This window comes from Lineus longissimus, chromosome 5, assembly GCF_910592395.1.
Source record: "Lineus longissimus chromosome 5, tnLinLong1.2, whole genome shotgun sequence".
In the NCBI taxonomy this organism is placed as follows: domain Eukaryota; kingdom Metazoa; phylum Nemertea; class Pilidiophora; order Heteronemertea; family Lineidae; genus Lineus; species Lineus longissimus.
This window is the reverse complement of record NC_088312.1, coordinates 166,004-187,433: the sequence shown is the minus strand read 5'-3', so window position 1 is coordinate 187,433 and position 21,430 is coordinate 166,004. Positions and strand designations below refer to the sequence as shown.

The 21,430-nt window shown below is 43.4% G+C and overlaps 1 protein-coding gene across 2 annotated transcripts in view; it reads right to left on the bottom strand.

The window, feature by feature from the left end:
* The window catches only part of LOC135488737 (uncharacterized), an 88,176-nt gene that overhangs the window by 46,112 nt on the left and 20,634 nt on the right, over positions 1–21,430 (bottom strand). For both annotated transcript variants that reach the window (XM_064773502.1, XM_064773503.1), the window contains exons 2-7: positions 7,361–7,553; positions 7,059–7,161; positions 6,628–6,718; positions 1,505–1,550; positions 1,134–1,203; positions 654–756 (exon numbers count right to left, since the gene is read on the bottom strand). In XM_064773502.1, coding sequence (XP_064629572.1) covers positions 654–756; positions 1,134–1,203; positions 1,505–1,550; positions 6,628–6,718; positions 7,059–7,161; positions 7,361–7,553 — 606 coding nt within the window. The remainder of the gene's footprint in view (positions 1–653; positions 757–1,133; positions 1,204–1,504; positions 1,551–6,627; positions 6,719–7,058; positions 7,162–7,360; positions 7,554–21,430) is intronic.

The following is a 21,430-nucleotide window of genomic DNA, read 5'->3' as shown; positions in this document are numbered from 1 at the left end:
TCACAAAATACAATGTGAAAGTAATAAAATAACTTGAAAAGGGCACCTTGCGCAAAAGTATTGTCCAAAATGGTGTTTTTAGATCACCAAAGTATTTTCAGCAATCAAAAAGATATATATAAGTCGAATCTATTTCATGGCATTGTGAAAGCTTTGACCAAATGCCAATACTGGACAATCTGTTCCGCACTTGAGAGTCGGCCCTTCTCGATCAATATCACAGGCTAGAAGGGATATTACTCTAAAGCTGGCCAACTCTTCACTGCTTTCACAAAATGATCTATCTGTATTTCTATATTGGAGATAGTGGTGCCATCTGGGTTTGACCACCTACACCTACATGAAAGCACTCATTAACCATGACATCAATAAACCATGATTTTGTAAAATAAGCGATGAGTTGGGCCACAAATAAAAGCCTTGATTCAACAATCAGGACTACAACCCAGGTGTAACCAAATCTTAGGGAAAAGTTCCTATCAAACTCATTCTGTCACAAGTCAGAATTTTGAACTGTCAGAAACTATATGCGAAGATTGAGAAATCTCTCGGTTTCATTTTGTTGGTGAGGTGCTACGTGTGATAGGACAAGTAGCTGGCTTCCAACACTATAAACCTGGCCATACCTGGGAATCTCAGACAGAAGAACTTACAGGAAGTAGTAACAGCGAATCAAGTGAATGTCGGGCAGCACCGCGTCGTAATTTACAAAACTGGACAAACTCCTCGTCGGTATCTCGCTTCTTCCGCAATAATCTACAAGAGAATGAAATACAATGTATCAACGTCCGAGGTCGAGCTGATGTTTCTTTGTAATCTAAGTTGTTTTGGCAAGCTCACCTAGAGTGACTTGTCTCCATAGCTCAGTGGTAGAGCATTGGACTTCCAAACTAGAGATTGCTGGTTCAAATCCTGATCCTGGACACATTTTTCAATTTTTCTTCAATAGTCAAGATCACTTTTTTTTAAAAACTACTTTTTAATTTCTTTGCCATTGATATCATAAAGCATGCAGCATGCAGCATTATTTTGAAGCAATTGGTGTGACATCATGGCACTTCATCACTTCACATATTTCTTCATTTCTTTCCAAATATCAACCACGCTACTACAATGTAGCCACTGATACTTACAACTTCACAAATGGATAGCGTGTATAATACTCATCAAAGGAATGCCAGAACTGTTTAGAGAATAGGTTGCCTGAAATGGAGATGATTAGAAGAGTAAGAACAAGGTGGGGTTTACTCCAAGACCAAGCCATAGTAACTGTGACCTTGGTCACCAGCAAAGCTTGCATCAAGTTGTGGAGACATGGTTCAAAGCATGGTGCATTGGCTCAGTAGAAGAGTGTCAGACTTATAATCAGGTGATGGGTTCGAGACCGTATGTGTGCTCCTTGGTTGATGAGACAGTACAGTTGGACAGTATAAAGCTTTACATCTCACTTTTATTCGGTTGAATTATACTGATATGATATTCTGCCAGTGATATGGTTACTAACCTACAGTTGATGACGATTCCTCCCACACCTTGATCGTATCCTCCAACTGGAAAATAAGGTAGAGAACTCAAACATACAAAAGGTAAGTCACTCAATCAGGCTTAGGAAGGTATCATCATCATCATCATCATCATCATCATAAACTCGGTATGGTGGCCTCAGAGTTGGATCAGGCGTTGAAGCTGCTGAGTGACACCGAGGGAGCAGGGAGGTAGTGGTGGTTCAATTAAGTTAGTGAATGATTACAAGATGACCAGGTCACTAAATCAAAAGCTTACACACATCAAAGAGTATATTTTAGAGTTTGGGCTAAATTCTTAGGCCTACAGAAACCAAAACATACAGTTCATACTGCTTGAAAAGGAGTGGTTCAACACTCCAAGACATGTCAACTTTGGTAATTGAGAATGCTTGGCTGAGCAGAAGAGCCACCTACACACATACCAGAGAACCACTGACAGGTCGTTCCCACATTCTGGTGAGAATCGCTGTTCACTGACCTGTGATTGGCTGCATGAAAGCTAATCCTATTCTAATCAGCCGATAAATGGAATCAACTGGCCGGAATCGAGAAAAAAAACTCAGTTGGAAAGTAGGACAAAATTTGGCCCATTGATCAATTCTCGTGGCAAGAGGTCAGAGAAGGGCAAAGGAAACGTAGTTGGAACATGGTGTGTCATCTTGACATACAAGGTGCTGTTACACAATATCAATTTATGGTAATTGACTTGACAGGGATGATTGATATTTACATCTACATGAACCGAGGACAGGCCCAGTTATGCACTAAAGTCAAAAGTACAAGTCCGAAGTCACATCTCCAAATCACTTTGGTGCTGTGTCCTTTAGAAACCAAATGCAAGTCTGTATTCATTACCATGATCAACGATTAACCACGTTCAAGTTTTTTCAGTTCGACTGTTACAATTTGAGTAAACTAATATAAATAAGATTGAGCAATCCAAGATAAACAAATAGATATGATTAGCAAAGGTTCTTGCAAATGGTAAGAGTCAATATTTTTTCTCAAGGTCGGAACATTGATTGCAATGATAAAGAAAGCTAGTTACAGTACAACAAGTGAAAACACCATTTTAACCCATTCATGCTTGTTTCAACATGTAATTGAATGCACCAAGTGCCTTGAGGCTGATGCACTATGAGAATCTTCACTTGTCGTGCTCAAGGAGGGAATGGGTATGCATACAGCCATCTTTTCTAGGTGACATGAGAGTTGAAATACAAATCTACAGAGTGCTGATCAGTTTGACAGCTGAAGGCCCGAGTGCTACAGTCAATGAGACACTGAGATGACAGAGACATGAAACATATGCTAAAGATGCAGACACATGATTGGTACATTCAAAGCCAATTCAATGATACACAAAGGACGTCATTCCAGCTTACATGATATAATACCTTGAAAACGTCACTCTCCTTCCCCAAATATCATGGACATCCAAATGTGTTCAAGAAGAGATTGAGATCCAGACACGAAGAGAAAGCAGATGAGAAAATCCTCCAACTTTAGAATGCAACTTCTAAATGAAATATCCCGATTGGTCAACTTGGATGCTTGCCAGTTTGGATAGTTCGTGCTTTGATCCAACCAGAGCCTTCCTCTTGAGTGTCTGTATTATAATGGGACCCTTTTCGCTTAGCCCCTGCCAAGTAAAACCTATTATTCAACCGTGGACAATGTGTCAAGTGTTTGTGTTCATTCTAGGCCCTTCAAAGCCCAAGACAAGTATTGTGCAAGGAAAAACACCATTGGCACAAAACCATGACAGAAACAGTGCAGAAAATCAAACATTATAAGCCAATCGTAGCTGATCATGAATGTCTGAGAATTCTTTTTCGGTTTCAGGCAACTGTCCCACTGTATTTCCTCCTAATCCACTATTCGCTGGTCACCACCAGGTGCCAAGGGCCCCCCTCTCACAGCTGACGTTTGGGGATACGTGACTAGGTATCAGGGTAACAGAGAGTCGAAAGTCAGCGGCATACGGTGGCTGGCTGGTCACCACCAGGTGCCAAGGGCCCCCCCTCTCACAGCTGGCGTTTGGGGATACGTGACTAGGTATCAGGGTAACAGAGAGTCGAAAGTCAGTGGCATACGGTGGCTCACAGCTGGCGTTTGGGGATACGTGACTAGGTATCAGGGTAACAGAGAGTCGAAAGTCAGTGGCATACGGTGGCTCACAGCTGGCGTTTGGGGATATGTGACTAGATTTGGTATCAGGGTAACAGAGAGTCGAAAGTCAGCGGCATACGGTGGCTCACAGCTGGCGTTTGGGGATGTGACTAGATTCGGTATCAGGGTAACAGAGAGTCGAAAGTCAGCGGCATACGGTGGCTCACAGCTGGCGTTTGGGGATATGTGACTAGATTTGGTATCAGGGTAACAGAGAGTTGAAAGTCAGCGGCATACGGTGGCTCACAGCTGGCGTTTGGGGATATGTGACTAGATTTGGTATCAGGGTAACAGAGAGTTGAAAGTCAGCGGCATACGGTGGCTCACAGCTGACGTTTGGGGATATGTGACTAGATTTGGTATCAGGGTAACAGAGAGTTGAAAGTCAGCGGCATACGGTGGCTGGCTGGCTTCTATTCGCTGGTCACCACCAGGTGCCAGGGGCCCCCTCTCACAGCTGGCATTTGGGGAGATGTGACTAGATTTGGTATCAGGGTAACAGAGAGTTGAAAGTCAGCGGCATACGGTGGCTGGCTGGCTTCTATTCGCTGGTCACCACCAGGTGCCAGGGGCCCCCTCTCACAGCTGGCATTTGGGAAGATGTGACTAGATTTGGTATCAGGGTAACAGAGAGTTGAAAGTCAGCGGCATACGGTGGCTCACAGCTGGCGTTTGGGGAGATGTGACTAGATTTGGTATCAGGGTAACAGAGAGTTGAAAGTCAGCGGCATACGGTGGCTGGCTGGCTGGCTTCTTTTTCACTATAAAAAACTCCTTCAAAGGTTGAAACCACTTGAACCAAACATGTTGCCATTTTTAGGAGTGTTTTAAAACAAATTTCACCGCACGAATGCAGGTCGATGTAATGGAACAAAACCTAAGTGCATGACATCTAAAAATATCCTCAAATCTGTGAGTTATTGGAGTGGTAGTGGAACTAATGCTTTATGTGGCCCACAAGACTCTCAATGAACTTCACACCTCTCTGAATCTGACTGAATTCTATTCCAATTAATCTGATTGAGTCCGGGCTCAGACACCTTTTCATTAATCTTCACAGACTGTGAAATGTCTCTAAGTTGGCAAGCTGTACAAAACAGTAGTACCGGTATGAAAACGTTGGTGAGCGCATGAAGAGGATGAACCAGATAGTAGCTTGAAGTCACTATAGAGTGCGCCAGAATTCACCTTCCTCAGCCAACCATACACTGTCAAATATAACTATAACTTTCGTTTCCAAGTTCTGAAAGACCAAATTAAAAGGTGTTGTGCTGGTAGAAATATTACTGAGTGCCACCCTGACTGAATCTGACCTTGATGATCAGATGCTATTGCTCATGAAAAACACAACCGAGAGCATTGAGAAAGGAAGGTGATCATGCAGGAAAGACAACCTCAGCCCACACACAGTATAAGTCTGGACACACAATCAAGGTTGTGAGGCTTTTCTCACAAGCACATTTTGCATAATCTCAAGTTTATTTTTGCAGTTGCTTAGTTCTAAAGGTATTGGAGGCTTCCAAATAAGGACCAGGTAAAAAGGACAGCATGATCGTCAACGGGACATTGTCGGTGATCAATCGGTGAGGGAAGACCTTGCATAAATATTGTCTTAACCAGAAGGAGAGAAAGGTGACTTTCTTACTTTGCATTTCTTTAGGTTGTAAGAGTTCAGATGACAATGTACTTTCTCTCTGTCTTGTCTGTTTTGGGTCTCTATTGTCATATAGCATTGCTTTGGAATTCGACATAGTCATCATCAAGTCATGCTCCTTGGTGACCACTGGAACCACAGCAGTGCTAACTGGTAGTCCTTGCAGTCCATATTCAGGTACTATGGACCTCTACTACCTATGGTAATGTTGGTGGTGGGTCTGTTCTGTTCAGTTCAGCAAGGTCAAGAAGTGATCAAAATGGGCACTCAGCCAAAAGCCCCGAAATATCACCCTTTCTGACATTATGATAATACTCAGCCATAATGTTATGGGTTTATTATCAGGAAGACGGCACCTATCAGTTGAACCATCATTTTCAAGTGTCCACTCCTGACAAGGGAGCAAAGAGTCCCATTCTCTCACTGATGGCTGTAAATGAGGGCTGGTCTGCAGGGAAGGGCCACCAATAATAGCTATTCATAACAGGACCTATTTCTGCAGGGGCTATTCAGCCTCTGTAACTTCTTGACTCCAGATTATCGGGTAACCTGTGATTACGCAGAGATGAAAGGGATGAGAAGAGATAGCGATAGCGTCCAACAGAGATGAGCACAAAAGGGTCTGAGGACCTTTACAAGACCCATCTATATGCGATTGTATCTCCCGGAGATGTCAATGGAGGTAAGGGTGTAAGTGATTGCCTCTGAGGGAGTGAAAGCACCGTTGTGGCTTCTTGACAATGGCCAACACTTGAGATTGAAGAAACTTGTCAAAGTCAATGACGGGGTCAGGTATCTCAGGGTATCAATCAGATCGAGGGAGGGGGTTATTAGGTCGTACATGAATCCAATTCTTCAAGCACTGCTGCCGGAAACTGCATCTAATACTTTGCTTTTCACACTGAAGACTTGATGAAACTCGTACTACAGCAAGACAGACACGGAACACTCTATATATGCTTGAGCTATTTAAAGATTGACCCAGAGACCGAGGCCTACGATCCTATTCATAGACTCCCTAAAGACCCTTTAGTCTATCTAAGCTTGGCTTGAGGGGATCATGACCACTGAGCATGAGATTCTTTAAAGGGCATTCCATTCAGCTTGGACTGACAGCCTGAGGTCCAGTATAGGATCGACACCAAGTACATCACTGCTCCCCCTACACCAGATGGTCTAAACTAGGATGGAAGTCAAAAGACTGTGACTGTGCTCAGTCTGGTCAATTAAACCACTGATAGATGTCATGCCAATATACTCAAACCGTTAACTCACCTTAGTACATAGAAGTGTTGACATAGAAAGTATAGGTTCTAATCCAGAAAATAATGTCCGGTGATCCTCGGGGTTTATGGAAGAAAATTTTCTGAAAAAGAACGAATCATTTTTTAGGCATTTGATGAAGTATTTTGGAATTTATATGAGTGAGCATCAGTATTGAACATGAGATACTCTCCTCATTCAACCAAGGCTTGCTTATCAATCCTGTTGAGATGCTGAATTGTGGAGCTGGTGCAATAAACAATATCCTGAGGTGACGTCAGACACTCACATAGCCTCCTGCAAGGACAGTGTCAGTCAGATTTCAGCTGGAGATCAGTCGGACCGAGAGTCCTGTGAATACGGCAGTGCTGCCTGAGGTTGACAGGTGGATAGGTGGTTGATGTCCTTGGACATAACATGCCAAGTAAGTGCTCTATACATACCTAAGAGGATCAGCATAAACGTCAAATACACTTTTAATCAGTTCCCTGAATTTGTTCTCTGACTTCCATAGTTCTAGCACCAGTCGATAACGTTCGTCATAAGCTGAAGGAAGAAATAAAGGTTATCTACTGGGATCATTGTTAACTGAGGTGGTGATCTCCTTACCGAGACATAACTCAGAGAGTTGATGGTGACTGATCACCATATCATGACACAAATCAAACCTTCTGGAATTATTTAGCCAATGAAGCACGTCTAGATGATAGTGAACATCACCCCAGTTTCCTGATACAATACTTACTAGCTTTGAGATCAGCCAAGTCCTCTGATAAATCTTCCACTATAATCTCACAGTTCTGCACCAGGTTGGCATCTGCGTCTGGGTTGAGGATCTGGCGCGGCTCTGTCGAGCACACTTGATACTGCGAGAGATGGAAATCCATGATGACTTCATCGACTAGATCATTTATCCTCATCCCATTGCTGCCCGTCATCTGAAACATACAATCGACGACAACCATTATTATTTTTAATTCAATTTTGAAAATTTTGAAAATTTTGTAATTTTTGTAATTTTTGTAATTTTTGTAATTTTTGTAATTTTTGTAATTTTTGTAATTTTTGTAATTTTTGTAATTTTTGTAATTTTTGTAATTTTTGTAATTTTTGTAATTTTTGTAATTTTTGTAATTTTTGTAATTTTTGTAATTTTTGTAACTTTTGTAATTTTTGTAATTTTTGTAATTTTTAAAATTCTGAAATTTTTGAAATTTTAGAATTTTTTAATTTTTTTGGAAATTTTGAATCTTTTTGGAAATTTTGGAAAAAATTCTGAATTTTTGAAAATTTGGAAATTTTTCGAGCTTTAAAATACTTCGGAAAATTTTGAAATTTCTTGAAATTTCTTGAATTTTCATGAAAAACCACCACAACGAAGAGGAAATTCCTCTCCAGGATCATGTATTGACAGGTACTTGTTTTTTGCCTATCCACTTAGCCGAAATCACAATAGTGCTCCATATTAGTTCTTTTTACTACTAACTGAGTCTGAAGAAAACATAGATATTCTTTCAAAAGCCAATATTATACTTTTCACACAAATCCAATAAAACCTAATCAATAGGGACATTTACCGGGAAATCAGAGCCGCATGAAAGATTTAGTGGTGTATCAACTTTTGTATCTGATTGCCATGTTTACATATTAGATGAGCTTGGCAATCAAATTCTCGATGGACGGCTGAATGAGATGATCTGTCACTGGTCTACAGCTGGACAGAGCAATCATTGGGAAAACAACAAACTCATTCTGCTTGAACCAGTATTCCTACCACAGTAAAACTCAATGGAAGTCCTCAATATACATGTTCACCGTTCTGAGATGAGAGCTAAACTGGGCAGATCTCGCATCCATCTACAAACTGTCCTGCAGCACCATCATCGTTAATAGACCAATTAATATCTCATCTAATCAGACTTCAAGGCAATTAGCTAACTCACTTCCAAATGGGCATCTATTTTGAATTATAGCAAAATCAACCAAGTGCATCATTTTCGACATAAAAAGCAATATCTATTAGGATGCGTAGATTTATTCAGTGTGAAGTCAACATGATATTATGCTACTAAGTGCTACCTAACTGAACGTCTACTAGCTGCAATTCAAACACTTATATATTTCATAATCATTCAAGTTGCCTCACAGGATTTACAATATCAACTTTCTGATTTGAAAGATGAATTGATTGCAATAGTTTAAAAGTTGACAACATGCGCACTCTTCCAGCTTCAACACAATCTCCAGGTAGAGCTATGAAATGATGCCTTTCTTGTTGACCCCCCCCCCCCCACACCCCACAAACATTGTTCGTCCTAAATTCAGTTCTTGGCATCAACAGGTCCTAGTCAGCTGACAATACATTCGCCTCAAAATCATTCATGCAGATGTCAATTCTTCCCCAGATCCTATTCACATGTACATGCACTCACCTCATACAAACATGTCTTTTTAATTCATTAGATTATGATCAGCCTCTGATGGAGTGCGCACCAATTAAACATTTCTCATTACCTCCTTCAGCTCATTTCATAAGCAGCCACCTGATGATGATGAGCTATCATTAGGCTAATGTACAGTAGTCATGATGCGAGGAAACACGTGACTGTTGTTTGGTACGTGGTGCAATAGCACCCCCCCCCCACATACAAGGACATCCCCATTTTGTAAGCAGCAGCTTGATGATGAGTCATCATCAGCCAGGGTTAGCCAGGATGAGAACTGTAAACACCATTTTCACTAAATGAATGAAGTGTATAGTCTGTAATAGGACATTATTTCAGAACAAATTTCAAATGTGACCTCAACTGAAATGTTGAACTCCTTATGAAATCACTTCAGATCAACAAGGCTTTCTGTTGATCATAGTCAGGGAAGGTGTGTATTCTGATTGGCATTCTCCACCATATGGCTGGGAGGAGAAGGCTGTGTGCTCCTCATCAATGCACTTGATAAATCTGGACCCAGATGTACAAAGCACACATGCCAAGTGGACCTTGGCTGGGAGGAGAAGGCTGTTTGCTCCTCATCAATGCACTTGATAAATCTGGACCCAGATGTACAAAGCACACATGCCAAGTGGACCTTGGCTGGGAGGAGAAGGCTGTTTGCTCCTCATCAATGCACTTGATAAATCTGGACCCAGATGTACAAAGCACACATGCCAAGTGGACCTTGGCTGGGAGGAGAAGGCTGTTTGCTCCTCATCAATGCACTTGATAAATCTGGACCCAGATGTACAAAGTACACATGCCAAGTGGACCTTGGCTGGGAGGAGAAGGCTGTTTGCTCCTCATCAATGCACTTGATAAATCTGGACCCAGATGTACAAAGCACACATGCCAAGTGGACCTGCCAAGTACACAGTGACGTCAGTCCAACCAGACATAACCAGTATATTTCCATCGGTATCAATTAGAGAGATTGAGGTGCTCGATCAAACCACTAACGACATCAAACCATGTAATTGCCGAGGCGGCTTTGTTCATCGGGAATCCTTCATCTTAAAACCACAACCCGCCAGCAACAATTAAGCACGTGAGATTTTTTGTTCTTAAGATACCAAGCCTCACCCGAGGACATCGTCCAATAGTCTTGAGAGCTGCATGGCTTTTCAATTAATGACTTCAATTAGCCAGAAATATGAAGCAAGTTCAAAGGAATGCAACGGAAATATTTGATGTGAAGTTGGCTGTTGGCGTTCATGACACTTGAAGGTTTATTAGTCGGCCACTGGTTGACTTTGAGTTGTAATTGGAATCAGATTATCAAAATTGCCCTATTTTAATCATAGAAAGAAAAAGACATTGAAATCAAATCTCTTTCATTCGCATTGACTGCCTGCTTTAGTTGTTCCTAGCTGCCATCATGTTCATCAAGTCCACACTGGTCCCCATGACTGCAATCTGTCTCCTCACACCAGACCAACTGCAACCTCACTTGTTAGGCATGACAGTAACTTCATTAACCGTAGATACATAGCCCCTGGATCAGCCAAGATGTGCCTGGTCATTCTGATGACAGCCTCCGCAGTGACTGGCAGTATCTGGAGTGACATGACCTACTTCATGTCTGCTGGACGTGAACAAGGTAGAGCAGGAGGTGAGTAAGTGGTTGGATGCCAAGTGACATGACCTACTTCATGTCTGCTGGACGTGAACAAGGTAGAGCAGGAGGTGAGTAAGTGGTTGGATGCCAAGTGACATGACCTACTTCATGTCTGCTGGACGTGAACAAGGTAGAGCAGGAGGTGAGTAAGTGGTTGGATGCCAAGTGACATGACCTACTTCATGTCTGCTGGACATGAACAAGGTAGAGCAGGAGGTGAGTAAGTGGTTGGATGCCAAGTGACATGACCTACTTCATGTCTGCTGGACGTGAACAAGGTAGAGCAGGAGGTGAGTAAGTGGTTGGATGCCAAGTGACATGACCTACTTCATGTCTGCTGGACGTGAACAAGGTAGAGCAGGAGGTGAGTAAGTGGTTGGATGCCAAGTGACATGACCTACTTCATGTCTGCTGGACGTGAACAAGGTAGAGCAGGAGGTGAGTAAGTGGTTGGATGCCAAGTGACATGACCTACTTCATGTCTGCTGGACGTGAACAAGGTAGAGCAGGAGGTGAGTAAGTGGTTGGATGCCAAGTGACATGACCTACTTCATGTCTGCTGGACGTGAACAAGGTAGAGCAGGAGGTGAGTAAGTGGTTGGATGCCAAGTTAACTATTCAACTTGGAGGGAAGTCACACTCACCGATCCAAGATGCTGCACAATCGCCAAAGAGAAAGCAGAAGTTCCACCCTCTCAGATAAGAAGTCAGCATGCACCAGAAAGGTTGACACAGTAAAGTTGATCAAAGATGAAAAATGAGCCAATTCACAAAATGTTGCTTCTCTCTAACATTCCTGGATTAAACACCTCCACATTCTTCAGCATCGGCAGAAATACTAACCACACAGAGCTACTTGAGACAAATCAATGTACCATGGTTTACCTCAGATCGTATCAGATTCACTTCCATGAGTTGCTTGAGGCCACAGAAACGAGCAAGCAGAAGTTCTAGGTGGCAGATTTCACACCAACAGATCAGGAAGATATGCATCTGGGAAGTTGAAACATCTTCACGATGAACATACACACCCATTCAGAACAAGTGTAGCATTATGAGAGGGCTGTGGATAACATTGGCACTTCCAACCATGAAGCATCTCTCCAAATGCTTACCTGATATCAACACCATGTACCTTTTTCACACTCCTGTTCTCACACTTAGCCATTCCAGTCACACTTTATGTCTGACTCCCACAAAGCCTTCTCTTGCCAGCCAGCACTCTCCGACAGTGTTCTACACAATTGGAACACCTCACACTGAGTGACAACTCGAAACATCAAACAGGATATTGAAGTGAAGTTCAATAGAATAAAGGACTGAAGAGCTTGGTAAATTGATTTTTTTTCAATTCTTCACTCGAGACAGATTCTGAATGACATTGAAATCCATTAGGGTCTGCTCATGTGTGGTGTGCTAAGATTGATTTCACTGAGACTCCAGCACTGGGCTGATTGAGGTGACCGCCTCAGAATACATGAGTTAAGGGTTCAAATATGTGATCATTCATCCAGCTTGCACTTGTTTGCTCAAGTGAGCTGTGTATTCGCTGCTGTATCTGTAAAACCAATGGTGTCTTAGTGAAGACACGGACAGAAACTCCAGTGATTCCTTGGGTAGAATGCTTTGAGGTCGACCCTACTCTCAGCCAGCAGAGGCATGCTTTGAGGTCGACCCTACTCTCAGCCAGCAGAGGCAACCTCTAATTCCCCTTTCAAATGTTTTAACATTCTATGCAATACAATCTATTGTTAAGAACCTATCCTCATATTGCCTACATTCTGAAGAGATGTTTATAAAAGATTAATCCGCATCATATATCTCAGCAGAATTGGATGTCTAGAATATCGCAGAGAAATCTGTATTTTTCTTGTAGATGAAACTTAATGCCGCAGGTTCTATTTCATCCAGAAACATGATTCGATTGAATGTTCACAGCGTTCTATGATCAATAGAAAAATAACGCTTTTGATGGTAATGTATTAAGAAGGTATACGCATTTGTTGTCTTATTACTAAATAACGCTCTAGGACACAGTGTTTTTAATTCCAACTTTCTCGGCTGAGTGACTACACCACATGATGACTGGAAACTTTGCACAAAATATCCTATTTTACATCAACTTAAAAGCCCTCATTTCCGAGTGACAACCAGCACCACCTTGAGGAGAGATAAGGAAAGTATGACCAAGTAGAGAAACACTTGTTGACCGCTTCCCACGCCTGATATTCTCTGCGTGGAACTAATGGTATATAAGTTATCTGAAAACCATCGTTGTTTATCAGAATTTATCACATTCAGGAAAGAGCTTTTCTTGTCATTTGGATTCTGATATTGCTTAGGTAAGTAGAACACAGAGGGGTAAGCGAGGAGAACTCTTACAGAAGGTCTACAGATGATACCAAACATCAGTCACAAAGAGGTGGCTTACAACAAACACACGTGTTTGTGGTACAACTCGTTTGTTGATTCCCCTACAGCTGGCCAGATTGGAGCATTCATTTTGCCACAACCTGTAATGTTATTTCAATATCATCCCTGATAGAATTCTACCTGTCAATAATCAGAAACCAACAATACCCAGCATCCCCTGTGTTCATCAAATGAAGCAAGGAAACGAGCAACATTGCATGATTGACAATCAATTCCATTCCAATCAAGACGCTTCCATCCAGGATTGGAAAACAGATGATTGGAACGCTCTGCTTCAAAAGAATTGAGGGGGGGGGGCACCTGTTCAAATGCAAGACAGTTTTTTCATGATTTTGAACTGTAATAAGGAAATCATGACACTTTTTGTAGGTGAGAGGTTACTGTATGCACATCCTATCAGGCCCGGGTTGATAGTCCTGCTCTGACCTTGACCTCACGAGGCCAGTGTTTCTCCCAAACCAGCCTTCCTCTGGGGTTCAAGTTTCTAAGAAAATAAAGCTTTTATCTGTGGACTCTTCTTCCTTCCTTGATGCCATTTGAAAGTCTGTAGTTGTCAAGGCAACAAGTCCTACTCTCACTGACGAAACACTTGTCACAGGTTTCTCTGCCCATGGGCTCGTTGGTGGGAAACAAGCAAGTTTCACGATAGATGATCAACAACGACTGCAGCAAGCAGAGGAATCAGCGTTTCCAGAGAAACACCTTCTTTGTTGATCCTTTGTCCATCTCAAACATCACCAACTACATACAGCTAAGAAATGGTGAAAGTCAGGATAATCTCATCTCATTACTTGACACAGAAATGTCAGCATCTATTGGATTTTTTGCCTAACTGTTCGTTTGAAACCTGATATGATGTGATATTCTTCATGTTACAAATGACTCCTTCCTTGTAATTCCATCTGAGTTTTGCCAGGGGCTGGGGAGTTTAGAGGGAGCTTGCATGTTGAAATGATGCCTTCAATCCCAGTGTGCCTCTCTCCACCAACAGTGACAAAGTGATTGAGACAGGCGCGCATTAAAGGGAATATCTAATCAGAGACGGAATGGAAAGTCAGAGAGATGTTAATCTCTAATGGAAAGCAATGTTTTTATATTAGTAGTTGATATAATGAGATCACAGCCAGAAATCTCGGGGTTTGAATGCCTCTAGTCCAGATCCTTGAGCAAAGTACTTTGCCATGTCCACTCAGCCTGTCCTGTTTATGGCCTTCTCTCTTGGGCACCAACTATCACCATCCTCAAGTGTTTCCAGTTGGTATCAGAGGAGATCTCTAACCTCGAGTCAACAACCCAACACACACAAGTACATCTTCCTAGTCAACATGTTTTTGAGTCGAGAGATATTTTTCTATGGATTCAGCTGAAGATGAGATTGTCTGCCTACTTATCCTAATTGAAAGACCTTCCATCGTGCAAAAGAACATGTCTGCAACTAGCACTCTTTATTGGATATGCGAGATTTTGATTTGCTATGAGCGAGTGTGTCATACGAGGCTTTTCCGCCTTGAAGGGCAGACTCCATGAGATGATCTCGCTCGACGAGCCTGCAATACATGGCCATATTGGCCCGGCATGAATCGTTCAAACATGCTTGAATCCTTGATTGAAATCCTTTCAATGCCATTGCCATATTTGTTAGATATTGCTATATGTCCTAATGATTTACATTATCAAGATTGAAATACTTTGCAAGAAAAAGGATATTGAGCTGTAAAGACCATAATGCCTTCACTTTTCAAAAGAGAAGACCTGCTTCTTCAGCATCGAAATCTCACAAGCATCCAGCCAGCGAGCTGAAAACATGATCAGCAATGCAGAAATAGGAACAGTGTTCATCACTGATGCTAATTGGGTCCACCTTTCCTATGTATTCAAGATTAAAACATTGGCTTATTTGCAGTCATGGGCGTTGGCGATTATTGGCAGACATTACCGTAACCCAAACTGATCGTGGAACACGATGTCCAAATAAATCTGCTTAGTTCGAGCGGAAGAACATCTTAGTTCTGTTTATGGGTGAATCTTGATCATTCAGGTCAGGGAGGGATTGGTATGGAAATTACCTCTCATGAATTGATATTGCCAAACTGACTCGGTCGTCACCCAGTCAGAAGAGATTATTTACGCGTGGCCACACGTGATCAATCGACTGGTTTGTTATGGTTTTTTTGAGTTGATTTGTTGGTGATGTCAGCATCTTCTGGGAAATCACTCAAGGTGGAGAAATGATCATCCAAAGTATCAGATGATTTCCTCGTAGCAACAGGTTATCAACCGATAGCTTCGACTTGAGTTGTTTTTTCTGAAGTTCTATGGCTTTGGTATCTTGTGGGTCTGGTTTAAGAAGAGAACTAGGGACGTAGAGATGAGGTGGAGATCATCATGAGGTTTTGTTCTGATCATGTTTTGTTCACTCACTTGATACTTGATTGCTTTATATCTGGCCAGAATTGAACTGTCTTCAGATCTTCATACTCCAGATGGTAGAACACTGCCACTGGTAACATTATACCAAATTCGTGTAGGTACATCAGTATCTGTTGTCAACATACTTCAACCAGATCATAGAAGAACTGCAGATGAAACATGATCTGAATTTCTTTGAAACATGAGAGTGTTTCTTTTCCTTCCCATCGCGGCAGTTGCTCGGAGGAGTATACATACATTATCATCACATCACAACTGCCAAAAGCAACAGCATCAGTCGGTTCACACCATTCTCATCAGCCCTAAGTCATCAATCAACGTTTAGCAAGAATAGATAGAACAGCCTCAAGTCACATTTTCCCAATTTCATCCTATTTTTCAAGATACATATTGATGTTATTATGAAGGGAGCAGAGGGCAACGATTCCACAGATACAAATGATGTTGTCATATAAGAGCCGCTGATTGTTGAACTTGAGCAGAGACGAATGGTTCTCCAAAAAAAAGAAAGAAACTAGTCCAAATCCTACCACAATGGCAGTTAACCTCTAACCTGACTTTAGTTGGAGATAATCTTGAAGCCAGTCAGGTGTATGAGATGAGGGTCTGCCAGGCACCGGCTACAGAGAGATCATAAGCAACCTCCCTAATGGTGAAGTGCTATTGGATCTTGCTCGAGGGTACCACTGTGTCGATCCTCTTTGCTCATGGTACACTTGTCATCCACGACCGATACCTACTCAACCGGTGACAACATTCATTAGATGGAATCGAAACATCGAGCTTCAAGTCCTCCTTATCTCCTTATTTGCCTTGAAGGGAGTTGAGATGGGGCTCTTGGAACTTCAATATTGGCCTCTGATTCACTGGTGGGGCAAACTGACCAGTGAAGTCCACCTCACAAAGCTGACAAAATATGCAACCACTTACTGGGGGTAAGTTGGTGTGATATCATCACTGATTCAGAGCAGATTGGTCTGTGTCTGTTGATGCCATGGCATCACCCTCCATCAGCAGAACCCTCACCCATGACATGCACAGCCCACACCGTCCACTGCTCAAGCTAACATGGAACATAAAGAGCTCAACTGATCAATAATTGGTACTGTGTGCGTTCCAATCTCGCCAAAATGAAATCACCACTTCAAAGAGACAAGTGATTGGGGCAAGCTTTTCACCATCCCCTCCATTATATCAATGTTACTTGGAGCTGGTTGCCTCGTCCGCCCATTGATCATATGCCGGGGGCAGCTTTGTGGAATAACCCGGTAGATGATAACACAATCACACCCATAAATGATGTGGTGAGCTGCTGCCCTGGTCAGAAATCAACGCCTCGTAGCCGTATTGTCACCAAGCAATCCAATTCTTGGCGGTATGCGATGATGAGCTGGAATTGGGAAATTACAGGCGTGTTTGTTGGGAGTTGTGGTCTGGTAGGGGAGTCTCAGTAGTACCTTCATGCTTATGGCAATCTTTGCCTTGAGACCGGGTTCATTGAGTGGTCTGCTCTGATCTAAGTCTCAGGTCTTGCTAGACTACAGCATGCTCATCTCCTCCGCAAATCACAACTGAGTCAATTCAACTCCATTCCACCTTTGATATCACTCATGAGACAAGATGACGTGCTCCCTCTGATGTTTGACAAGCAAGCATAGCTAAACCATGTGTGCTCACAACCTCTAATCTGCTGGCTCTTATATGGAGGAGACAGGGGAAGTTGGACAACCGATCTCTCTCTGAAAAACTCTCGATTGACAACGAATCTCTCCCTGAACAACTTTAGATGGTGAACTTGCCCACCACTGACGGAATGGCACAACATCACAGACTTGCATGGATAGATGACATATTGATGGTTGAGACTGCTGTTGAATTATTCTGCTTTGATGGATTGCTTCCTGTGACAGAGTTTACCAAACTGATGAAATGATAAATGAGTTAGATATTAGGGAAATCTGCTAGCTGTCCAGGAAGCAACCATTTGATGTTTGAGAGGATAATGCATTGATTGATGACAAACACTCACTTGGACTTTGACTTATACTTATTTGTTATTTTGGTGTCTTAAGTCTTAACATTTTTTTTCACTGCTGACAAGTTATTGATGGTCCAGCTAGACAGCTGCTGGCATTAATGAGATGTTTGGCTCTGTTCCCTACATGGAAGTGTTAGGTTGACAGTCCACATCATGTGAGAACCCTGGGGACCATGATAGAGCAGGCGGTAAAATTGGACACAATCACACCTATGTTCCGGTGGCTTTACCACCTCCGAGGCCAGGGATTCATGGCCATCTCTAGCGTCATGGTGTACAAGTGAAGAAGAGGAGGTAATATCAGGAATGGAGTAAGACCTCAAGTAAAGGCTTGTCACCCAAACTTCCTAGTCTCAAAATGGAACATGTGGTGAAAACAACATATCATATAAATAAGCAGCATGGCTGTTGAAATATTGATGTGTGGACCTTTGTCTGGTGGACTAGGAGCCTCTGGTGAATGACTGGTTTACATCAAACACATCGGAAATCAATCAATTATTGAACAAGTTTGAAGAGTATGGGCTGGTCGCAGGGCTGGTCAAGATCACAACATTACTTGGGGGCAGCTTATTTCCCACCATGTTCTCATAGGAAGTGTTGTTGCATGGTTTGAGAACTTGTCACATTTTGATTGAACAAGTGGTCAGCTCAGGTTTGCAACTATTATCTCCCTGTAATAATAACTCATTGGAACTGGATCAAGGGCCATACACAAGGGTAACTTTGGTTGGATTTGTCTGGGGGTCACAGTACAACTCAGAGGAATGGCCCAGATTACTATGCAGTCTGTGCCTTCACAGTGCCACTGAGTGAGACAAAGATCTAGAAATGCTTCATGAATTGTATGGCCACCGTGAAAAAGCTGCCCCCAGCAGCCGGGTAAAACAAATAGCTCCTAGCACCCTGTCATGGTTAGAACCACAATGCAGAAAGACTACGGAAGAACAGCCAGGCAAGAAGACATCAGCAAATTGACAGGAAATTACTTTGTGGCCCTGGGATGACATTGCCAGCAACTGAGACATTGGGGACATGATTTAGAAATGGAAACCATTGCCACAACTTGTTGAGATTGTTGGAAACATTTCTTTCTCTAGCAACTCTAATTAGTAAGCCAGGTTCAATGAAGGGCACCAGTTTTGCCAGGAAATAAGCGTGTTAAACTTAACCATCATCCATAATTACCCAGCAATGTACTCTGATGAGAGTCATGGATGGTCTGTCAACAATACTAAGCACATGATTCAACACCTCAATGGTGTTTACTCAACATCACTCACAATAACAAAACTATTACTCTTCCTCATGTTGTAACATTTGCATAACTCCGCTCGTCAACAACAACTGGTGAATAAATTGACAATCAATAGGAACATTTGAAAAGACACTAGGTCATGATTAGCCACCATCTAGGATTCTATTGTCAGCCTTCAATGGGGATTGCTTCATTTGAGCCAGAGTCATTCTATTCAGTAGCAATTGCTTATGACTGTTAAAATGATTTACATAGGCATTCCAGTGTATTGGCAGCTTTCACGGTCCATGACCAAGCAGGTTGATTACTTGATGTTTTTATTGACTGGGAACCAGAAGCATGAACAGGCAGCCGAAAAAAGCATTAAGCAAATCACAACAGCTTGCCTGTTTGGCTGGCCTTTGTGGCCCGTTCAGTAATCAGACATAAAGCTCTAATATCCATGATACTTCAGCCCTTGGCTCTGAGCACTGCCTGGCTGCTTCTTGGAAGTTGGCACTATCATACCATGAGAACAACAGGTAAATCAACTGGATTATTCTCTGAATCGCACAGGGAACAGCCAGAAGATGTGAAGCAGTGCCATGATTCCAAGTATAAGACCCCGCTAAGTCACTTTCCTTGTTATGAACATTCTTCTCAGATGAGGGGGCACATGGCCTATCATGATTCTGATAGCCGAGGACTACAGCTGTTAGAACATTCCACTTTACACAGGAACATCCTTGTTTACATGTAAGGTCTACGAATACTTCACGAGCTTACTCTGAAAGATTGGATTGGATTACAAGGAACTAATATCATCAACAAGATGACACTCATGTCTTATACTAGCCAAACAAAGAAGGTGTGACCAGTATGACCTACCGGATTAATCTGAGAGCTACAACACTCATGAATGAAACAGGCCAAGGGACACTGAGAGTGTCTCTGTCTCTGCCATTGTCATTACCTTCTTCATACTGCAACTACACCTGCAGGTCACATTGAGGACCCAGCACATCATCAGAATCAGGCCCAAGGATACTTGAGAGCGAGGCATCCAATGTTATTCCCTTGTTTACATTGCAACTACCCAGCACCTGCAGGTCACATTGAGAACCCCCGACCAGGGCATCGACATTGAGAACCCCCGACCAGGGCATCGACATTGAGAACCCCTGACCAGGGCATCCACATTGAGAACCCCTGACCAGGGCATCCACATTGAGAACCCCTGACCAGGGCATCCACATAGAGAACCCCTGACCAGGGCATCCACATTGAGAACCCCTGACCAGGGCATCCACATTGAGAACCCCTGACCAGGGCATCCACATTGAGAACCCCTGACCAGGGCATCGACATAGAGAACCCCTGACCAGGGCATCCACATTGAGAACCCCTGACCAGGGCATCCACATTGAGAACCCCTGACCAGGGCATCCACATAGAGAACCCCTGACCAGGGCATCCACATTGAGAACCCCTGACCAGGGCATCCACATTGAGAACCCCTGACCAGGGCATCCACATTGAGAACCCCTGACCAGGGCATCCACATAGAGAACCCCTGACCAGGGCATCCACATTGAGAACCCCTGACCAGGGCATCCACATTGAGAACCCCTGACCAGGGCATCCACATTGAGAACCCCTGACCAGGGCATCGACATTGAGAACCCCTGACCAGGGCATCCACATTGAGAACCCCTGACCAGGGCATCCACATTGAGAACCCCCGACCAGGGCATCGACATTGAGAACCCCCGACCAGGGCATCCACATTGAGAACCCCTGACCAGAGCATCCACATTGAGAACCCCTGACCAGGGCATCCACATTGAGAACCCCTGACCAGGGCATCCACATTGAGAACCCCTGACCAGGGCATCCACATTGAGAACCCCTGACCAGGGCATCCACATTGAGAACCCCTGACCAGGGCATCCACATTGAGAACCCCTGACCAGGGCATCCACATTGAGAACCCCTGACCAGGGCATCCACATTGAGAACCCCTGACCAGAGCATCCACATTGAGAACCCCTGACCAGGGCATCCACATTGAGAACCCCTGACCAGGGCATCCACATTGAGAACCCCTGACCAGGGCATCCACATTGAGAACCCCTGACCAGGGCATCCACATTGAGAACCCCTGACCAGAGCATCCACATTGAGAACCCCTGACCTGGGCATCCACATTGAGAACCCCTGACCAGGGCATCCACATTGAGAACCCCTGACCTGGGCATCGACAAGGAGAACCCCTGACCAGGGCATCCACATTGAGAACCCCTGACCAGGGCATCCACATTGAGAACCCCTGACCAGGGCATCCACATTGAGAACCCCTGACCAGGGCATCCACATTGAGAACCCCTGACCAGAGCATCCACATTGAGAACCCCTGACCAGGGCATCCACAAGGAGAACCCCTGACCAGGGCATCGACATTGAGAACCCCTGACCAGGGCATCGACATTGAGAACCCCCGACCAGGGCATCCACATTGAGAACCCCTGACCAGAGCATCCACATTGAGAACCCCTGACCAGAGCATCCAC